Source organism: Hippoglossus stenolepis, chromosome 20, assembly GCF_022539355.2.
Source record: "Hippoglossus stenolepis isolate QCI-W04-F060 chromosome 20, HSTE1.2, whole genome shotgun sequence".
NCBI classification, from domain to species: Eukaryota; Metazoa; Chordata; class Actinopteri; order Pleuronectiformes; family Pleuronectidae; genus Hippoglossus; species Hippoglossus stenolepis.
Window position 1 is genome coordinate 13,172,773 of NC_061502.1, and position 19,763 is coordinate 13,192,535.

At 46.4% G+C, this 19,763-nt stretch overlaps 2 protein-coding genes across 4 annotated transcripts in view; both read right to left on the reverse strand.

Annotated features, from left to right (window-relative positions):
- stxbp5a (syntaxin binding protein 5a (tomosyn)) overlaps window positions 1-6,787 on the reverse strand; it is an 88,752-nt gene extending 81,965 nt beyond the window's left edge. For all 3 annotated transcript variants that reach the window (XM_047338166.1, XM_047338165.1, XM_047338164.1), the window contains exons 1-3: window positions 6,311-6,787; window positions 6,013-6,157; window positions 3,692-3,789 (exon numbers count right to left, since the gene is read on the reverse strand). In XM_047338166.1, coding sequence (XP_047194122.1) covers window positions 3,692-3,789; window positions 6,013-6,150 — 236 coding nt within the window. In that variant the 5' untranslated portion in view covers window positions 6,151-6,157; window positions 6,311-6,787. The remainder of the gene's footprint in view (window positions 1-3,691; window positions 3,790-6,012; window positions 6,158-6,310) is intronic.
- An 11,045-nt stretch (window positions 6,788-17,832) lies between these two features.
- adgb (androglobin) overlaps window positions 17,833-19,763 on the reverse strand; it is a 35,350-nt gene continuing 33,419 nt past the window's right edge. The window contains exons 34-35 of the mRNA XM_035143363.2: window positions 18,747-18,930; window positions 17,833-18,574 (exon numbers count right to left, since the gene is read on the reverse strand). Coding sequence (XP_034999254.1) covers window positions 18,371-18,574; window positions 18,747-18,930 — 388 coding nt within the window. The 3' untranslated portion in view covers window positions 17,833-18,370. The remainder of the gene's footprint in view (window positions 18,575-18,746; window positions 18,931-19,763) is intronic.

The window sequence follows — 19,763 nt, forward strand, 5'->3', positions numbered from 1 at the left end:
TGTGTGTCATATGATGCCCTGCGCCTGCCGATGAGATAATCTGGCAGAGCATGGAGTGACAATTTGATCTATTGATCCGCGTCTTGCTCGCTCACAGGGAGCCTCTGAGTTATAGCGCTGCCATCTCTCGTGGCCACCACCAGTAAAGAGCCGTCTCCCCGGAGAGGTGAGCCACCACATTGTCACACACACACACACACACACACACACACACACACACACACACACACACACACACACACACACACACACACACACACACACACACACACACACACACACACACACACACACACACACACACACACACACACTCAAATGGTTTTAGTAGAAAATGGTTTTAGTAATGGTTAGCTGGCAAAATCGGCTAAGCCCATGATTCCTCCGACTGAAGAAGAAGTAAAGATTTGACACCGAGTTCTACAGTTTGAGCATTTTAAACAAAATCTACCGATGTTTTATACCCTACCTTATTTCTCCTGCAGTATGAGAATGCATTTCTTGCCGCCCACACACATTAGTATATTAATCTATCATGCAAATGAGACTCAGAGTAATAAACAGGATGTATGATATATAATATCTTAATCTTATAGCTTTAGACTCGGCTCAATTTTTACATTTATATTAGAGAGAAAGTGTTCTCCCCCAGATTAGACTGAGATCTTTGGTTAATTGGTTTTTCCTTTTAGAGACTGATGGATCACACCATCGTTAAAATCATCATTTGACGAAGGCTCTAAATATCATTACATTATACGATGGATACATGGACGTAGCTAATTGTGTTTAACGAGCAGTTAAAGTTGTCACTGGCTTATCAACACAACTAGTTTGTTGTATCCACAGACGGGACGTAGAAAAAAATCCAGGTCCAGAAAGTTAAGCCAATGTGAAAGTGCCTAAAACCTGTACCATCTCAACTGACCAGCAGAGGGCGACTCAACTGGTTGCAAAAAGAAGTCGGTTTCTGGTGTAGTCGATGAGAAAATGACTCGACTACTCACTTAATATATAACATCAGAAAATATTTACTCAAGGAGACTATGGGCTCATCATTTGACAGCTGGTACCATCCAATGGGTGCAGGCCATAGATCTAGGTGTTCCAGTCAGGCTCATCACCCACTCCTTCATATATGGTTACTCTAGCTTTAAAAAACAAAAACAAGATGGCACTGGACAAAATACCAAACTCAAGGCTTCAAAACAGCATCCTGGTGGTTTGCCTCTTGCCGTATCAGTGCAAAGAATCTAGACTTGTCAAGAAATAAAGGACATACTGAACATGGATGGTCTCATCGACTCCTTACAGCTTTGTGCCCTCATTTTAAACACTGCTTTTCTGCCTATTTTTTAAATTACGCTGCTACTCCAGTGGACAACTAATATTCCTAAACTGCTTGTACAGTGAAACCTGTTTTCCAAATGCTCGAAACTTCTTTTTGCAGTTGAGATATCATGTAGAAAACAACTGAGAGCAGTGTGTGTGTGTGCGCAAGTGTCTGTGCATGTTCACTTGGGCATATCTGTCTCAGTGCATTACCATACACAGATCAATAAGGGTTCTATTCTTGGCCATTAGACCTTAAAGCAGGGGATAGCCTGCCTCTCTCACTCTTTCCCATCTATTCCCTCTCTCCCTCGTCCATCGGCCTGTCCCCTCCGCTCGCTCTCCCGCCAAACCTCCCTCTCTTCCCCTCTCTCCCTCCTCCAGACAACACCAAAGGGACATTGTCATCTCCCCAGCTGGACAGTGGAGGCAGCAGCAGAGTCAGTGGTGAGCATCAAACGCAGGACAGTTTTGGGGGGGATCACAGAGATGACTGGCTTTGTGGCTGGAGGGATGAGCCGTCTCCTCAGTGCAGTCACGCACACGCACGCAGACGTGACACACACACACACACACACACATATTCCCTGCTCGCACACATGCACACACTCCTGCTCCTGCTGTAATTCTCAGTCCTCTGCCACGCTGCCAGGCTGAGGCCCTTGATCTGCCACTTCCTGTAATCCTCCACGGGACAGGGGTGCAGCCAAATGTCCTGGCAAGCCAACCGAGCAAACAGGCACACATAGCCACAAACATGCACGGACACCGAAAACAATGATTCGCTGCTAACTGCTAAAAGAAGAATCACCTGCAAGATATGTATCAGAGCAAGAGTGTAGCCTTCGAGAACTTTAACCAAAACCCAAGAGCTGCGGTCCAGCACCGCCTTAACGATGAATCATGAGATCTCCATATTGCCCCCTTCATCTGTGCCACGTCTGTATCACTGTCATCAGATTGAGAAACAGACTAAATAGCCAATGACAGGGGAATAGAAGCAGCACCAAAGAATAAATGAATGACATACAACTCACCTCCCCGACTCAGATAAGACTATCTGATCCACGTCGCTCGAACACAAGAGAGATTGCTCTGTTCATTCAATTTCAAAGTGACCACCTTCAGCTTGCAGGAGCCACCTGACAAGATCGTTTCACCCAAACTCAGGATAGTCTGAGAGGAGGTGTCTTCCCTGCCTCCTCTAAGCTGTTTGGTTATGAGATACTTCTGATGCCACGAGTGCAGCTTTTCCTTAACACCGAGTTTACCCAGTCTGCGGCTCAAAGGAGTAATGTACCAGCCGGCAAGACATAAGCCCCATTAAGCTTATTCACCAGTTCCTGCATCAGCTTTCTACCAGAGGACGGATTTCAACTCATATCTACTAATACATGTCAGAACGAAATAATTCATGGTTTCTGTTGAATCTGTAAATCTTTAGGAACAGTTAGTCATCGCTAGAAAACTTGGTGCCTCATTAGAGAACAAGAAAGCATAGCTCAGGCACATGGGCAGCCCAGTGTGGTGCTTTTTTTAAGTCTGGTAAACATAGCTCGGTAGATTTTAAGCTCATCCCCCTGCCTCCTGTGAGACTCTCTGTTTGTATCCTCACCTTTCCAGCACAGGTGAACGAGTCTGAGTCACAGCCATAGCTGCCGGCAGGTGGGAACGAGGGACAGCCAGGAGGACGGCTCTTCATCACACCGTAATGAGCTGGCAAAGGTTGTCGGACAGGCAGGAGAACACATGGAGGACCTGTAAAAGCAGCCTCACACAGGCGCACTCGCAGGCGTTCTCTGAAGCTATACGACTCCCCGCGGTGCAATTTCATCGCAAGCTGTTGTCCCCGTTTGTGTAAACGTCCTCATATTGCACGAAAGTTGATGCGAGCTACCTCAGCCACATACTTCAATATCCAAATGAATGTGGACTTTTCAATGGGGTTTCCAGTGATTTTGAATGTGTGAGACAGTGTGCTTCAATGTAAGTAAGCAGCTTAGATATGGAATTCAAGGGAAACTCTGTTCAGCTTCTTCTTGGCCTATGTTTCAAGTGTTATTGTTCCACGTGACAACATCTGGAGCTCATCCAGGTGAAAGCAAATCAAAGAAGCCCGATGCTGAATCTCAGCAGCACATACAGAGCTCCAGGGGACTGTCAACCCTTCAAATGCTACGAAAAACTCTTCAGCGCGCTCTTAAAATACGCTGAAATCCAACCAACTCACATCAGCGTCTGCACATGGCAGCTCAGACATCTGTTCACTTACCTGCTGCCTCGCAGGGATGCAGCCGCCCAAAGGAGCTGCCACGCGACGCACCAACCTATAACAGCTCAATGGCAACGGAAAGGATACAATCTGAGAGCTCCGCTCTGGGTGCCGAAGGCCAGTATCTTCTGCACGGGGTCAAACGCCATGGACGACGGCTGATAGGGGAAACCATGGCGGACAGTCTGGGAGATTTGCGGAAAGATGAAAAAAAGAAAGAAAAAAAAAAAAGAGGATGCGTCAGAAAGAAATAACAATTTGCATTTCACAACAGGGGTGTTGTTTTGTCAGAGGATGTCACACACACCTAAACAAACGGCCCAGATGGATGTTATGAAACGTAAAGCCTGACATTGTGCTGACAAGAGAAAACGAAAGAGAAGAATAAATGCTTTTTCCCCCCCATGCACGGGCACCCTGTTCTTCGTGATAGGTGGATATTTGGCTTCACTATTTAGGATCCTTGTATATTCATGGGGCCTATTTTGAGATTTTCTCCTCTCGCTCATTTCTCTCGTTTTATCTTGTTTTGCTTCTCTCACTCCCTCCCACATGAAGTCGTGATTACACTGATGTCTGAAAATGAAATATACAGAAAACCTATCAATGAGGGGCTGCAATGCTGCTGCAGGGCCTGCTATAGGCATGTGTCCCTGTCGTTGTGTGGATATACAGTGTGCGACTGTGGCTTTATTGCATCAGTCAGCCAGTGGTGGGCCGTTGGATTTGTTTGTTTAGTGGCAGAAGGCTAAAGCGCGTTACATAAGAAGCACTCAGTGCAGCAGAGACACCTGCCTGCCTTGCAGAGGAACATGACAGCGGGTTTCTGTCCAGACAGACTGTGAAGGTGGGGGGTGGATGTGTGTGTGGAGTCCTCTTCAAAGAGACTTCAATCAGATGCCTGGCTGTTGATACACACGTTTCGGCTGCTGTGGCAATCAGACCTCTCTGCCGGGGCTCCCGAGCCATCCCCTCTAAGCCCTCAGGTGTGTTGACGCTCGGTGATGTTATCTCGATTTCTGCTTATTACTTCAGTCGCTCTCACTCAGGCACGATTACGTTTTTTTTATAAAAAGGTTGATCTGCCCTAAAGTTGGACTTAATGTTGGTGTTTTGGTTGGTTGTTGGCATCTGTAAAAAAAACAAACAGCCAACAGCCAATAGCAACAACCATATCAGTCTTTTGTGATTTTGACCTCCAGAGGCACAAAGACACGACGCCATGTGAGATAAAGCCTATCAGCGGCAGCGGGCTGTGGCAGCTGAAGGTTGTGTTTTCAGCACCTGGTCCCACGTGAAAAACAAGTGCACTTACCCACAAATCGCAAAGATATTAAAACCTACAATTGCTCGGAGAAATCCAACAACTGAAAACCTTGCAAAAAGGATAAACAAACAACCTTGACGGGGTTTCGATTATGTGGGATAACACACTGTGGTGTCGATTAAAAAAGGCCACACCAAACCATTAGGGCTACACTTGGGGAAACACTTGATTTACCATTACGGTGGGATGAGGCGCAGAACGCACAGCATGTAAATTGCATGAGTGTTTATCAACCTCATCCGTTGTTTCGGCAAATTCAGACAGAGGAGGAGGGCAAGCCAGTTTTTTTTTTTTCTTTTTCCAAGCAGGCTCCCACTACAGGCGCCACCAGTCCCCACTGGATCAATGATGTGGGGGTAAAGTAGAGACCAGAGAGTGTGTGTGTGTGTGTGTGTGTGTGTGTGTGTGTGTGTGTGTGTGTGTGTGTGTGTGTGTGTGTGTGTGTGTGTGTGTGTGTGTGTGTGTGTGTGTGTGTGTGTGTGTCAGAGTGTGTGTGGGGAAAGAGAGGGAGTGGATGGAGAGAGCAATAAGGTGGCATCGACCAGAGAGCACCGTCCCTCTAATCCAAACCCAGTGTATTATGCAAGAGGGGATCAGTTTGGCCCTGCCCCTCCATATGACAGTTCATGCCAAGGCGCACACGCTTTTTCACAGAGGGTAGTAAACCACTGCTGCGACACCCAATGTGTGGACATCCTTTTAAAAAATCCAAGTGCAATTTAAAAAATGCGTCCAAATATGAATTCGGTGAGGTTTATTGTCCCGTGGGCTGGAGAGCTGTGTTTGCGCATAGTAGGAAGGCATGTCACAGTAAGTACGATGCCTCGGGAAGCACTGAACGCTTCACTGATCCTCCGTCCGAGAGGGATTTTAAACAAACCTTCAATCAGCCTCGTATACATGTAGGAAACGAACATGCTCATCAATGCATTTCACTGTGCAGAGCTCATTCCACCTGCTGGACGGAGATGCGCATCCCCAACAGTGGGGAAATAAAACTACGCGCAGAGGACATGGCACGGGGAGATGACAACATAGGAATCGTGTGTGCGTGTGCGTGTGTGTGTGTGTGTGCACGCACCTTGCAGAGCTGGAAATGCTCGGACTGGAGGCTCTCCTGGATCAGATGGTTCTCCTGGGGCCCCACTTGCACGGACGGGGTGGAGGAGGACGCCTCTTTCAAGCCGTCCAGCACCTTCCTGATGTTGAACTTCTTCATCTTCACACTGCGCAGACACACAATTCAGAATCACCCGCACAAGATACAAGGGGGATGCCACTTTCTCTCTCTCTCTCTCTCTGTCTCTCTTTCTCTCTGATGCACGCACATACATACACACACGCTCTCTCTCTCTTCTGATTCCCTCTGTAAATCTCACATTGTTAGTGCTCGGGTTTTATCGCAGTCTCCATGCTGGAAGGGCTCTGGTGCGCACTGCCTCGCTTACGGGGGGCCCCCCCTCTCTTTGCTTGACGCGGAAATCTTGGAGAATCTGGAGACGGAGGTGGTGGAGGAGGAGGAGGAGGAGGAAGAGGAGGAGGAGCGGTGTGTGGATGATGATGATGGTGGTGGTGGTGGTGGTAGTGCGTCGGTGGTTAATTCAGCTCGGAGTCCGTGCTGTGCCCCACTGCGTCTCGGTGTCTCCGCTCGTCCTCTCTCGGCGTCTTCCCTCTCCCCTCCCCTCGCTCCTCGGCTCGCTCTCGGCCGTGCGCACCGCTCAGCCAAGGCGGAAACGCAGAGCAGCGGTGGCGGTGGTACTGCTGCGGCTGCTGCTGCTGCTGCTGCTGCTGCGGACGCTCTTGCGCATGTCTGACAGAGCAGAGGCTTTGACACAAATCCCGCCACCTTGCCAGCCCTCTCTCTCTCTCTCTCTCTCTCTTTCCCTCTCTCTCTATTTCATCCCCTCATCCCTCCCCTCCTCCATTCTCCCTCCCTCTCTCTCTCTCTCTCTCTCTTTCTCTCTCTCACGCACACTGTAGTAGGTTTTTGCTCCACTGCACCTGGTGATGCTGGTGTTGTTGGGATGCTGCAGCGTTGTGTGTGTGTGCGTGTGTTTGTGTTTGTGTGTGTTTTTGTGTGTGTGTGGAGACAGACGGGACTCAAGTCTCATTCTTTCCACTACACCCTCGCCCTGTATCCACTCCGCCTCTGCTTGTGTGCCTGCGTAAAAAACACCTCGCCATGTTCAAGACCACTCCAGCTTAGTGGGCAGGATGGATGGATGGATGGATGGATGGATGGATGGATGGATGGATGGAAGTGGACTAGTATCCACTGAGGTTTGGAATAATGGAAACACAAATTTCATTGCACGGCATTTTTCTCGGTGGGGTTTAAGACAGAAATCCATGACATTGGGCAACATTCAAACATAAAGAGAGGGAGAGAAAAGAATCAATTGACCCATTTGACTTGACTCAAGATCCATCAGCACACAGTCCAGTGATTTGTTTCAAAGATGCTACAGGACGCATTTGCAGCCCATAAACTAACCCAACAGCTGAGCAAGCAAATGCGTCTGTTAGTATCCATGGTGACGATGCTTTCTTGTTCATGGCGTAGTCCCACAGTTTACCTGTTATTTATACCCACCCCCCTTGATGTGGAGAAGCCTCCACAGCTGCAAGTGTGACTTCATGCAGGAGTAACACTCGCATCGTGAGAAGCTATACTGAGGAGGGGGAGGTTTCTCAAAGGCCCCCTGTGTCTGACAGCCATGGCGACATTAACCCTGAAACAACCTATCAGAGACAAAGGCTATAATGTGCTTATTTAAAGGTTCAGTGTGTAGGATTAAGTGACATCTAGTGGTGGAGGTGCATGTTGCAGCTGAAAACCCCTCACCTCACCTTCCCCGTCCAAACATGAAAGAGAACCCATGGTAGCCTTCAGTTGTCATAACAACTCAAAAGGTGTTTAGTTTGTCCAGTTTGGGCTACTGTAAAAAACATGGCAGCCTCCGTAGACCCGCTCCTGATTAAAATATAAAGGCCCATTCTAGGGTATAGAAAACAATTTGTACAATTTAGATGAAACACATTAGTGAAAACATCACTAGGATTATTTTATATTCAATTTTTGTCAATGGATCCCTTTCACCTAAATCTTACACACTGGAACTTTAAAAATACAATTTAGGAACCAACATATATGCTCAGGACTAGTTTTCTATCTCCTCCAATGTTCAATGTTGGTATGATGGAGCGGGCAGCTGGCACAACACAAGAAAGTCCTGCTAAGTGTGTGTGTGATGGTGAGTGTGAACAGTCGTTTATGTGTGTGTCAGCCCTGTGAGAGACTGGTGATTTGACTAGGGTGTGTTTGGCCCTTGGCCCAAAGTGTGCTGGACCCACGCCCTGGTATAGATTATTCTGTAGCTGGACGGCCATATTGGAGCCATCACATAATTAAGGTAACTACAGAATTCCTCGGATGTGTCATGAATGTGCAAACCCTACAAGAATAATTGTAGTTTCTGTCAAGCTGTACATCTCTGAATTTACACCCGATATCCACGGCACTGGGCTGAGGCCAAACGCTCTGTGTTGTACTCTCGAAAATGAACTTCTACAACGTGCATCTCCAAACAAACACCATTAACTCAATGACCTCCCTCATGATGATACTCGATCAGTACTTCTGAAAGCATCTGGACCAACTACTCCGAGGATCTACTCGCTCAGACAACTTCATCTCGGGTTGTTTCCCCTCGGAGCGTCAGCGAGTTGAGTTCCGAACCTCAGTGCAGCTGCGTATGGCTGAAAGGTCACAGATGAACGTATCATCCTTCACAATCTCAGCTGAGGCTGCTCATGCTTGAGTGACACTGACATTGCCACCTGTCTCGGCTGTTTGCTAACATGCTCATCCTCGACAGGTCCCCGCCGGCAGCGGGGACAGGGGTGCCGTAGTGGAAGTAATGGCTGTTTGCGCGCTTGCTAACAACACCTGATGCCAACTCTGTCCCGAAGTCCAAAAAAGGGCATTTCTACGTCCACCATAACTGCAACTTCTTATGATCAATGCTGATTATGTGAGCCGGTCTCCACGTAAGCTGTCCTTTGTTGAGATGCAGCTGATGTAAAGAATGCATCAAGGAAATGAAGGTGCTACTGAATAAAAGGGCACAAAAAGATATGAAGAGGACCGGGGAGCAAATTATGAATTCAGTAATCATACCAGGGAGGCTCGAGAACAACAGTCGCAATACTGATTTGCATAATGAACTGAAATTGACCAAACGCACCTTCCAACCACAGCGGATATCGCCTGATCCAGAATACATTACACAGGCAAACAAAGAGGTGCTTATTAGTCAATTCTTGCATGTGTGTGAGTGAGAGTGATGTGTAAGGGGAGGGCTTTTTGCGACTCTGACATCAGTGATTTAATTTAGCACCATTGTGTTGGGCCGAGGCCATTCATCTGGCCGCATTGTGTGCATGTGTGCAAGTGTGTGTGTGTTGTATTTAGAGTCTGACTGCTGTGTTTGTGTTCTTTGATAAGGCTTTTCCACTGAGGCAGCGCTGTATTCACCTTTTTTTTGGAAAAGGGCAAAGTGCAAAGAGAGCAGGAGGACAGAAAGAGAGAGAGGGGGGGGGGGGGGGACAAACAGAGGTGTAAAATCACTAATTTATCCACACTGAAAATGCAAGCAACGACACCAGAGCAGAAAATGGCTTTTAACTCTTGAAGCCAAAATATCCAGCATATGAACGCTGCCATCTTGCCCTGTTTGGAGCCAGAGTCTGTGCAGAGGTATGGAGGGATGGAGCCGTGGCAGCGATGTCGCACCGATACACTTGCTCGACTAATCGCGAGTCAGTTTCAGGGGTCAGTTATTATGCTTCACCCTGTTTTTATAATATTAAAAAGTAGTAATTAAAACCAAACTTGACGAATTAAAAATCAAATTGAACATCCACCAATAGCTAAACTGCCTGCCTACCTTAAATGACAGAAACCATCTTTAAGAGAAAAAAAAGATTTAACGTGTATTTAGATTTTTTAGTTTTGCCTGTGTCCCATCCACTAACATGGAGGAGGTGGACACCTATACTGCAGCCAGCCACCAGGTGGCAATCAAAACGCTTTGGCTTCACTTTCGGGGAGCTATCATGTCATCCAGTTCGTATACAGACTATGGGGAAAAAATATATAATCTGATTCTACCTACAGCATAACAGCAAAGTTTCAGAGTGACAGCCTGCTGGTCACTGTGCTCCGACTGTTAAAACAACCAATGTGTCTTTCTGGGTTGATGTGACCATGTAACCGAGGTTATTTCATTTTCATAATCATTTGGCTGCTGAGTATTTGTGAATTTCTGCTTAACCTTCTCCAGACACTCAGCATCGTTTCAACGGTTCTTTCAAATCTCCCCCTGTCTCCCAGTTAACTCCATTCTTAAGATCAACTGTGCTGGCTAATAACATCAGTGGAAAACACTCTGCCGTCCATTATCTATGAATTATCATTCAACACAACAACCCTGGGACGTGTGCACATTGAGCACATACAGATCTCACAGCCCTCATGTACATTAGCCGAGCGCTAATTCAATGCTAATCCCAGGTCAGAGGTAAGCATGGATGAGCCGGGAGAATCTACAGCCTGACGACCACGACTGACTGTATCAAACAGCTCGTGCATTAGTGTTCTGCCCAGCCTGAGCTCAAAGGACGTAATTATACATCAACAGGGGCTCAGGTACGTATCAGGCAACATGAACATGGTAATAAAATACAGTCTAAGCTACATCAGTGTATAATTTACATGTTATTTTACAGCTTATGGAGAAACACTAGCACGGCAGAGGGGGTTTGTTGGACAGCAAATTGCAGAGTGAAGCGAGGAAACCGACCTACACATGCAAATTTGCATATATTACACAGATGTTTGCATAAAGATGATGAATATGCGTCTGCATACGTCACATACATGCATCTTGACACTCCGATCCTACAGGATAGGATTATATGTTCTCTCATTATGCAAGGTTGTAGTTTAATTGCATTGCCGTCACACTTTTTATGTAATTATGTACTCATTGATTTTTATTAAATGAAACCAGACAAATCAAACGTGCAGTTACATAAGCCGACAATGCTCCGATGCTGCACATATGCAGGGAGAGTGAAGTGTCCTTACACACAGACTATTCACCTCTGGTGGGTTTGAGCCACTTAAAATCTTACAGATGACCTAACAGGGAGAGAGCTTGTCACACTCCAACACACTCAAGACTGATCCTTCCCCAGCACCACACTGCGCAGCCCCAGAGCTCAGCATCACAGTCAGCCCTGTGTGACCCCTACAGCGGCAAAGTCCCTGCGCTGTCTGCGGAAAGTGAGAAACCCAGGGGGACACAGGGGACAACGAGGAGTCGCTAAGAGTCGGGGCGTCTGCCTGTCATGCAGAAAGGCTGGAGGGACAAGGACCTTCCGCCCTCACTGACAGCCGTAGTTAATCAAGCGAATCATAGCACACCTGAGTTTAGCGCCTACGACCCCCAAGCGTCCCTGCGGCATTCAACCACTGTGTCCTCATTCCAAAAGCACTGTATATGCAGTGTAGCACTAACGAACACACGCTCACACAAAATGCTGGGGGCTCGTGATTAAAAGACACAAGTCAGAGGAACTCCACACTCACAAAAGAGTTCAAGAGCAAAGAGGAAATGTATCAATAACACACGCTCACTCACAGACAGACACAGACACACAGACAGACACACAGACACACACACACAGACACACACACACACACACACACACACACACACACACACACACACCCCAAGGGGATTGTAAGTTAATGAGCTACTGCCCTTAAGGGAACCCTTGATTGTCCCTGCCTGGTTAAATAGGAGGATCCTTTCAATGTCAAACATCCCCTGTGCAAACACACATGTGTTGCATGAGGAAGGAAACAAAACTCACAGGTACATGTGTCTATGTCCTTCCCCACAGCCCCCACCGGCCCACCAACAACCCCTATGGTTACAGAGGGGCTTATAAATATGGATGGGATGATAAAAGAGATCAGGAGGCGGGGGTGGAGATATTGAAAACACCATAAAGCCGTCATCACGTCCATAGTGCTCCTAATCAAAAAGCTCCAGTCTAACACAAGCAGGAGTTTACGATTCTGGCGTCCCGCCTCATTTCTTAAAAGAGAAGCGGAGACCGTTAAGGGAAACTGTCTCCGCCTTGTTTCATCAAGCTTTCAAGGTCACAAGGTCACAAGGTCGCGTGTCCCCAACAGCCCCTGGGGGTGGATGTGATACACAGTGATAGCATGTCTCCACTCTATCATTTCCAATAATCAGTCAAGGTGATAAGCTGACAATCAACACGCACACGCACACGCACACACACACACACAGTGGAGCAGATGGATACCACACTGAAAGAAAAGGGCGATGCCAATGTTAGGCAGTGACACAGGACCTCTGGCAGGACGGATTCTCAGAAAGAAGCTGCAGCCAAAAGTTTACTTAAACCAGTCAACCTGAGCAGAGAAGAAGAAAGAGACACAACCAACATTCTATCCTCAATCAAATGTTACTGCCTCAATGAGTCGAAACCACGACTACTGTCAGTCCCAGTCCTCAAAAGGAGCAGGTATTAGGTATTACTGGTATTAGGTTGGATGAAGAACCGAAAGTATCACAAGACTTTTTTCCTGATAGAAAGAAGTATATGAGGAAAAGGAGGACTCTGTGTGTGTGTGTGTGTGTGTGTGTGTGTGTGTGTGTGTGTGTGTGTGTGTGTGTGTGTGTGTGTGTGTGTGTGTGTGTGTGTGTGTGTGTACGAGAGAGAGAAAGAGAGGTTTCCTGTCCTGTTATCTGCGATGGCAACGATCAATGCTAAGCACAGGACAGGATATTGATGACTCTGGTGTACAGCTCCCCCCTGTTGGTTCGGCTCTGATCAGTTCAGCACTTTACCACAATCATGTGCGTGACGCTGAACCGCTGTGTGGCAACATGGTGAATTGAGAGTCGTCTCTTTCCACACATAAAGGGGGCAGTCAGAAAAGTCTCAATATCCTTTGTGTTAAAGGAGATATATGATGGTCCTATTCGAGTTCTTAATTTTAATTTGGGTTATCGCTTGAAAAGGTTTATTACTTTCCTCATTCTATTCGTTGCTGCAGCTCCTCTTTTCAGCCTCCGTCTGAAATGCTTGATTTTAGCTCCTGTCTCTTTAAGCCCCCCCTCCCGAAAAAAACAGCCCAGTCTGCTCTGATACCCTCTATATAACAAGAGGGTAGAGTGAAATCCAGCTCATGAGCATGAAAAGCACAACCGAACAACGTTAAATTCCTTTTCTCTGAGGGCGACAGTGGGAAGATGGTGAGCCGCCACTCATTCCGCCCTCTGATGGTAAATGAAACCGCACAATTATCCCCTTGTGATTGTCAAAGGCGACTGCTCAATTCAATAAAGTGGGATGAAACTTGAGACTCCCGTTTTATTGGCAACCTGACACCCCACCCCCACCCCCACTATCTCTGGTGTGTGAACTGAGTCTGCACCACAGAATTAATGCAATCACCTCTGACGAAGGGCAATCGGGTTTAGATTCCCGCAGCCTCTGTGATGCTATTTCAGGAAATTGTGTGTATCCTCCCATTCAGTCAATCTATCTGTGAGCCCACCTTTCATCCACACACATGGGCTGAGGTAGAGCTTTAAAGTAGGGACATCAAATGATGCAGGATTAGTGCTAAACAGATGTTGCTTAACACCACCAAGAGCATGTGACCAGATATTTGCATACACCCAACCGAAGCACTATTCATTTGAAGTAAACTCTTTGGATAGACTGTGACACAACAGGAAGTTGCATCTGCTGCACCCTGACAAGCACAATCACTTCTCTTTAATAGCCACAGACGTGCAGTTTTCAACACAACAGCGGCCGTCAGAAACAAGTCCGCTCATATCAGTAGAAGTTAGTATAACTGTCAGTGAGTGTAGTTGTGCCTAAAATATACCGGAAGGCGACTCAGATGCAAAAACAGATTTTGATGTGTGTGTGTGTGTGTGTGGACATGTCTCGTGATTCCTCCACTCACAAGATCCTTCGCCAAACTGGTCCATGGACAGTTCATCCAAATCCTCCCTGATACGAGGCTCCTCGGCCCTGCTTAAATATTGACTCAGTTTGACCTTCAAATAGAAAAAGACCAATCTGAACAAAGTACTATCTAATAGTCGAGGGAGCATCTTGTAGACATTGATAAGTTAGCCCCATTGGGAAATAAGGAAGACGCCTGTAGAAAGCTAATCTGTGCACGTTACACTAGAACACACTCTTACGTGGGATTTATTACTCTATGAGCCTCTCGTCACCTAAATGTGATGAACTGTTTTACTTATTTTATTCCCTCTGCACTTACACAACTGACCCCCCCCCCAGGTGGTAGTGCTGCTGGCGAGTGGGCCAAAGAAAGGCAAGGTTGATGAAATGGTTGAGTTCCAAGACAGAGGCTCCGACCAGGTCAGCGTTTTCTGTGTCTGTAAGTCTTGGGGATCTCTCCTCTCTTGTATGTGTGTGCTACATTAAATCATAAAGGCTTTTGGATTACTGCAGTTAAGCCTGGGTGTCAATCTGTGAGCTCTCACCTTTTTCCTTTCAGTGTATATCTTTCTGGCACCATGAAGACTTGGTCGTCAGCTCCTCCTCCTCCTCCTCCTCGTCTGAGCCGAGTCTGAGCCAAGGAGGTACAAGGTTCTCACTTTCGGGGAGTCTTGCTCTTATCAGCATGGACCCCCCTGAGATGTTCTGTCCCACGGGGAGGGAGCAACAACAATGGGACAATGTCACAGCATGTTTAGCCAATAAGCCAAAAGGATGCTGTATCCCCCTGCTGCCAACTGGAAGCGTATGTGTGTGCGCAGGGGGTCGAGGTATTATCCATGTTCTCGGGGACCTAAATCGGTTTAAATACACAATGACAATATGGGGACTTTTCGATTTTAAAGTGAAGACGTGTTGAGAGTTAATAAGTCAATGAGACGTCCTCTGAAGTCCTCAAAACATGTGTTTGTGTGTATTTACGTGTATGTGAAAGGCAGAGAGAGGTGAATGAAAAAGTAAGAAGTTCAAGCTGAACACAAAACTCTTGAGGATTTGAAGGGCGCTGCGTACTCATTGCACGTATTACAGATGCATAGATTAAATGTAAAATAAGTCCACATTTTTGTGAGAATGAAAATCACTGGGTCTATAATTGAGAGATATAAACTTACGTGAAATTCATTGCAGAGAGTTAGATTGGAAAATCCCACTGATGTGTTTGTGCACGCCCTGCGACAAGATGGTGACCTCTCCAGGGTGCACCCCGCCTCTCGCCAAATGTCAGCGGGGATTAGCTCCAGCTCCCCGTGGCCCCGGACAGATAATGGGTATAGATGATGGATGGATGGATAACCGTGCATTAAATGAGCACGAGTCTCTTTGGTTTAACCCATACCTGGAGTGACCCCCTGGAGCCAGGACATCTGTCTCGTCTTTCAGTCATGACGCTGAGCTAAGAGAACCTTCTCCATGCTCTGGCTTCATATTGATATACAGGTGAAAGTGGTATTGAGCGTCTTATCTTCGTTAGGTAGAAAAGCAAATAAGCAATTTCCCGAAATGTTTAACAATTCCTTTCAAACAACCAGATCTCTCTTGCATCTGTATCCAAGAGAATGACAAGAGTATAAAGATTCATTAAGATGTTTTTTTGTTGACTCAAATTGATTTCTTGTATACTTTAGCTGATTGGGTGCTAAATTGCTGCTATAGAATTGATAAGAGACTTTAAATCAGCTTACTTACACATACAGAATCTGACTGAAACAGATTCTGACTCCAGATACGGCCACATGAGAGCTGATGGAGGTGGGAGTGGACGGCGCCACAGATTTAATGAATGAAAGTCGTATATAGGAGCACGAGATGTTGAGTAAATGAGAGAGAAATCCCAGACAGGCCATATCCCTGCAAGAATGGACCTGTCATCATTCACAGACGTAACAGCACAATGGCTGATTAAAGCATTATTGCCTCCAAATTGAAAAGTGAATTAAAGAGCCACCGCAGTCTGGACACCGCGCGGGGGAATGTGTATCTTGTTTCACTTAGTTTCATCATCCGTCCATGTGGGTCCGTTTACCAATCAAATCTTTTCCCATTACGTGTGTGGGAAAGTCAAACGCACGCACGCAATTACGCCGACTGTCCCGTTGCTTTTCAAGGTCACACCAGAGCTCACAACACATTTGCATCAAACCACCAGTAAACAGCTGCCAATTAACAAACAGCCTCTGCGTTAATACACACACGTCACTGCCAATTACAGTGTTGGGAGATCTCTCTCACACCCAACCACTATACCTCATTCCCATTGGAGATGGAAGAGGTGGAGGAGGAGGAGGAAGAAGAGGAGGAGGGTTTAGGTGTACAGCAAATAACAGCTGATGTTTGGGGAATCGAGGAATGAATCAGTGGAGAGGGAGCGGTGGGTGCAGAGAGGATCGGGAATGTTCTCTGCCAGGAACAAGACTTTCAGGATTAGCTCTGTCACGCAGCCACGGGGGCAGAAATAGTGGCTGGCGAGATGAGGCCTGGTAGACTGAGCGGGCACATAAAAAAACGCAGTGTGAGGTACACACAGCACAGTAGCACACTTTTATGAGCAGAGAAAACACAGAGTAATGCACACACGCAGACAGAGTAGAGCACTGGGCGGTGGTGCGTCTCCAGAACTAAGGTCTTAGTCATAGGCTGTGTTTTCCTAATTTGGCTCCAACATCATAATGAAAAGAGAATAATTTCCCCTCAGAGAAGAATTTTCATAAGGGCGTCGTCAGCAACAGGCAGCGAAAAGCCGTGGAGCAGAGCAGGTTGCTGCTGCAGAATGACTGTGCACATGGCCATAAATACAAGGCACAAAGAATTATGTTCATCCTGCCTGTCTTGTACACACACAAACAAACACACACACACACAAACACGCACATCCCCACTCCCATCCAACTCTCACACGTGCACACACACACGGCGAAATGATCATTTTCTTCATGCAGCAGCACAGAATTGAACTATTCATTATTGTCAACCTTGAAAACAACCTCGTGCAGGCGTGGTAATGAGAATTTATTAATGTCCACAGCCACTAGATGGCACCATCTCCCCTTTCATTTCCAATTTGGCTTCCCATTCCTCAGCGGCTCAGCTGACCCTCTGAGGGACGACCGGCAAGATGCACTTCATATACTCAGCTGAGATGAAGAGAACTTGTTTTTTTCCATGTCATTCTTTTACAAAAACGTAACAGATTATATTTACAAAACAACAGTTTAATGCACATTAGCAACCTAACCATCTGTTCTGAGACACTTCAGCCTGGAGATCTGTCACCTGCCCGTGCTGCATTTTCATACACATCCCTTTTTCTCGGCCTCCAACAAATGGACTCTTGTGGGCTTCTATCAATCAGACAATCAATCAGCACCACTCAGCTTGTGGGAGGGTGGCTGTACCCAGCATGCCTCGGGTCGCGCAGTCGATACAGTGACCTTCAAGAAAACAAAAGACTCGCGGAATATATTCAGGCGAAACTGGGCATCCGAGTCAACGTCATCCCTTACCAATCAAACGGCTTGACATTCTCGCTGGGTTTACATGTCCGCACACAGCCAGTAACAGCCATTTGGTAATGTGGGATTGATTCTATATAATATGTTCTACAGGAAATAAAAAAGATTGGGTTTGTAGGCAAACAGTGGCTCTGTTAAAGCAAGATATAGACGATGGATGAAAAATATATATATACTGTACCTATAAATCCTTGTTTTTGTGTTGGCAATCTCTGTGAATCAAGCACAAAGCCAAACACTTATTTCTGTAAATTTAATTCAGCGTCTGCAGATGGACTCACAGTACAATCACGTGAATGACATGTACAAATGAGCAAAGAACAGAGGTGAGAGCTGTGTTCTTACATCCCACAGCCCCCCTCCCATTGGGTATGTAAAGGTATCACTCTCCCGATGTCTTATCAGGGTGGGAGACATCCTGCCTCCACGTCTCTGTGGACGAGATCCCAACCAAACAGGCCATCAAGTTCAAATCTCTGAGCAACAGACTGTAAACCTAAAGTTGCCCTTTTAGATAAACAATCTGGTCGATCCTCCACACACACACCTCTGCTCATGCAATATCACATCCACAAGTGACAGAATTTCAATTACATGTTCATATCCATAGAGTGAGTAAACATAAGAAGGAGATACTAGCGATCGTAGCTTTGAATTAGGAGCAGCAACAATCTTTTCATCACGCGAAAGCCTCGAAGCTGTGATTAAACGAAGATCTTTCAGTGTTCAAACAGACTTGTTGAGAGGAGAACTGAGACAGGAAGCCGATGCCAATGACCATCATTTCTTCTTGCCAGCTTTCTTGGCACTTTTGCTCGAATGCTTGGAGCCAGCGGAGGCGGGGTTTGTTTTTTCCTGGACTGCGTGCTGGGCCTCCTCCAGTGCTTGTTTCTCCTCTCGTTCCTTTTTCACGGCCGCCATCAGACGGCTACTAAAGGCCTTGCAAGCGTTGAGAAATTTCTTACGGCGCTGCCACAAGACCGCCTGGAGACAGGGGAGAGAAGCAGAGAGAGAGACAGTGCAGAGTCATGTTTAACCAGCGGGACAGAGAACTGACAAAGACGCTATCACACTGTGATGGACAAAGATGCTCATTAGTGTTGTCCACATCTACTATCTCACCAATCACATTTTTCCCATCTCTGCTGAGACTGACCTGCATGTCGTCATATATCTCCAGCTGGCTGCTCATGAGCTCCTTCCTGTTGAGCTCCTGCTCTTCTTGTTTCTCCAGCACGTTGTCTCGAACCAAGCGGTAGCTCTGGATCTTTTCTAAGCGCTCCTTCTCCTCCATCTTCTCCATCTGTGTGTCCATCAGCACGGGAAACTCTTTGTGGCGTCTACGATCATACACAAGGACTTAATACAATGAGCATAATCATACTATGATGGGTTTTTAATACACCTTTTCGATATCATTTCTAAAAAATATAGCGTCATGCTAATTGCAAATGTTTATCGAATTGTAAAAGGGATATTTTGAGAGTTAAATTGTCATCTCAAACTATTGTGCATCTTATCAAATCCCACCAGGTTGCAGATTTTACAGACTATTTTTTCCTGAGATGGAACAAGCGACAATGTTGACACAGGCAGAGCAAATAAAAATGGAAATGTGGCAGATAAGTGCAGAGACGGGCAGAGGAAATGATAAACTCAGTCCCATGCCTTATCTCATATCCCAAGTTGTGTATCTAGATTGGTATCTGTGAAATCTATTGGGATTTGATTAGAAACACTGTATGTGGGTATTTCCCTGGAAAGATTGTGTGACTAAAATGTAATTTATTTGTGTGTTTGTGTGTGCATGCCAAGACAGACAGGAGCAGCAAAAGATGGAGAAAAATGAACTTTGTGAGGCAGTCAACGTGTGTGCGTTTAAACACGCACACACGCACGCACGCACACGCACGCGCACGCACACGCACACACACACCTACACGGGAGGTCAACAGGAGATTACCAGTGTTAAATGTGACTTCCCATTTCCTGAGCTGACCTTAATCAAGAGGGGAGGCCACTAGAGGTGATGATGAGAGTTCATTTGGGTAATGAACACTGTCATGTTCCCACTCTATCACTGTGCGTAACAACATGTGTGCTAATGCTGTAAAGATAGCGCGTGTGTGTGTGTGTGTGTGTGTGTGTGTGAAGCTATCACGTGCCCTGCAGT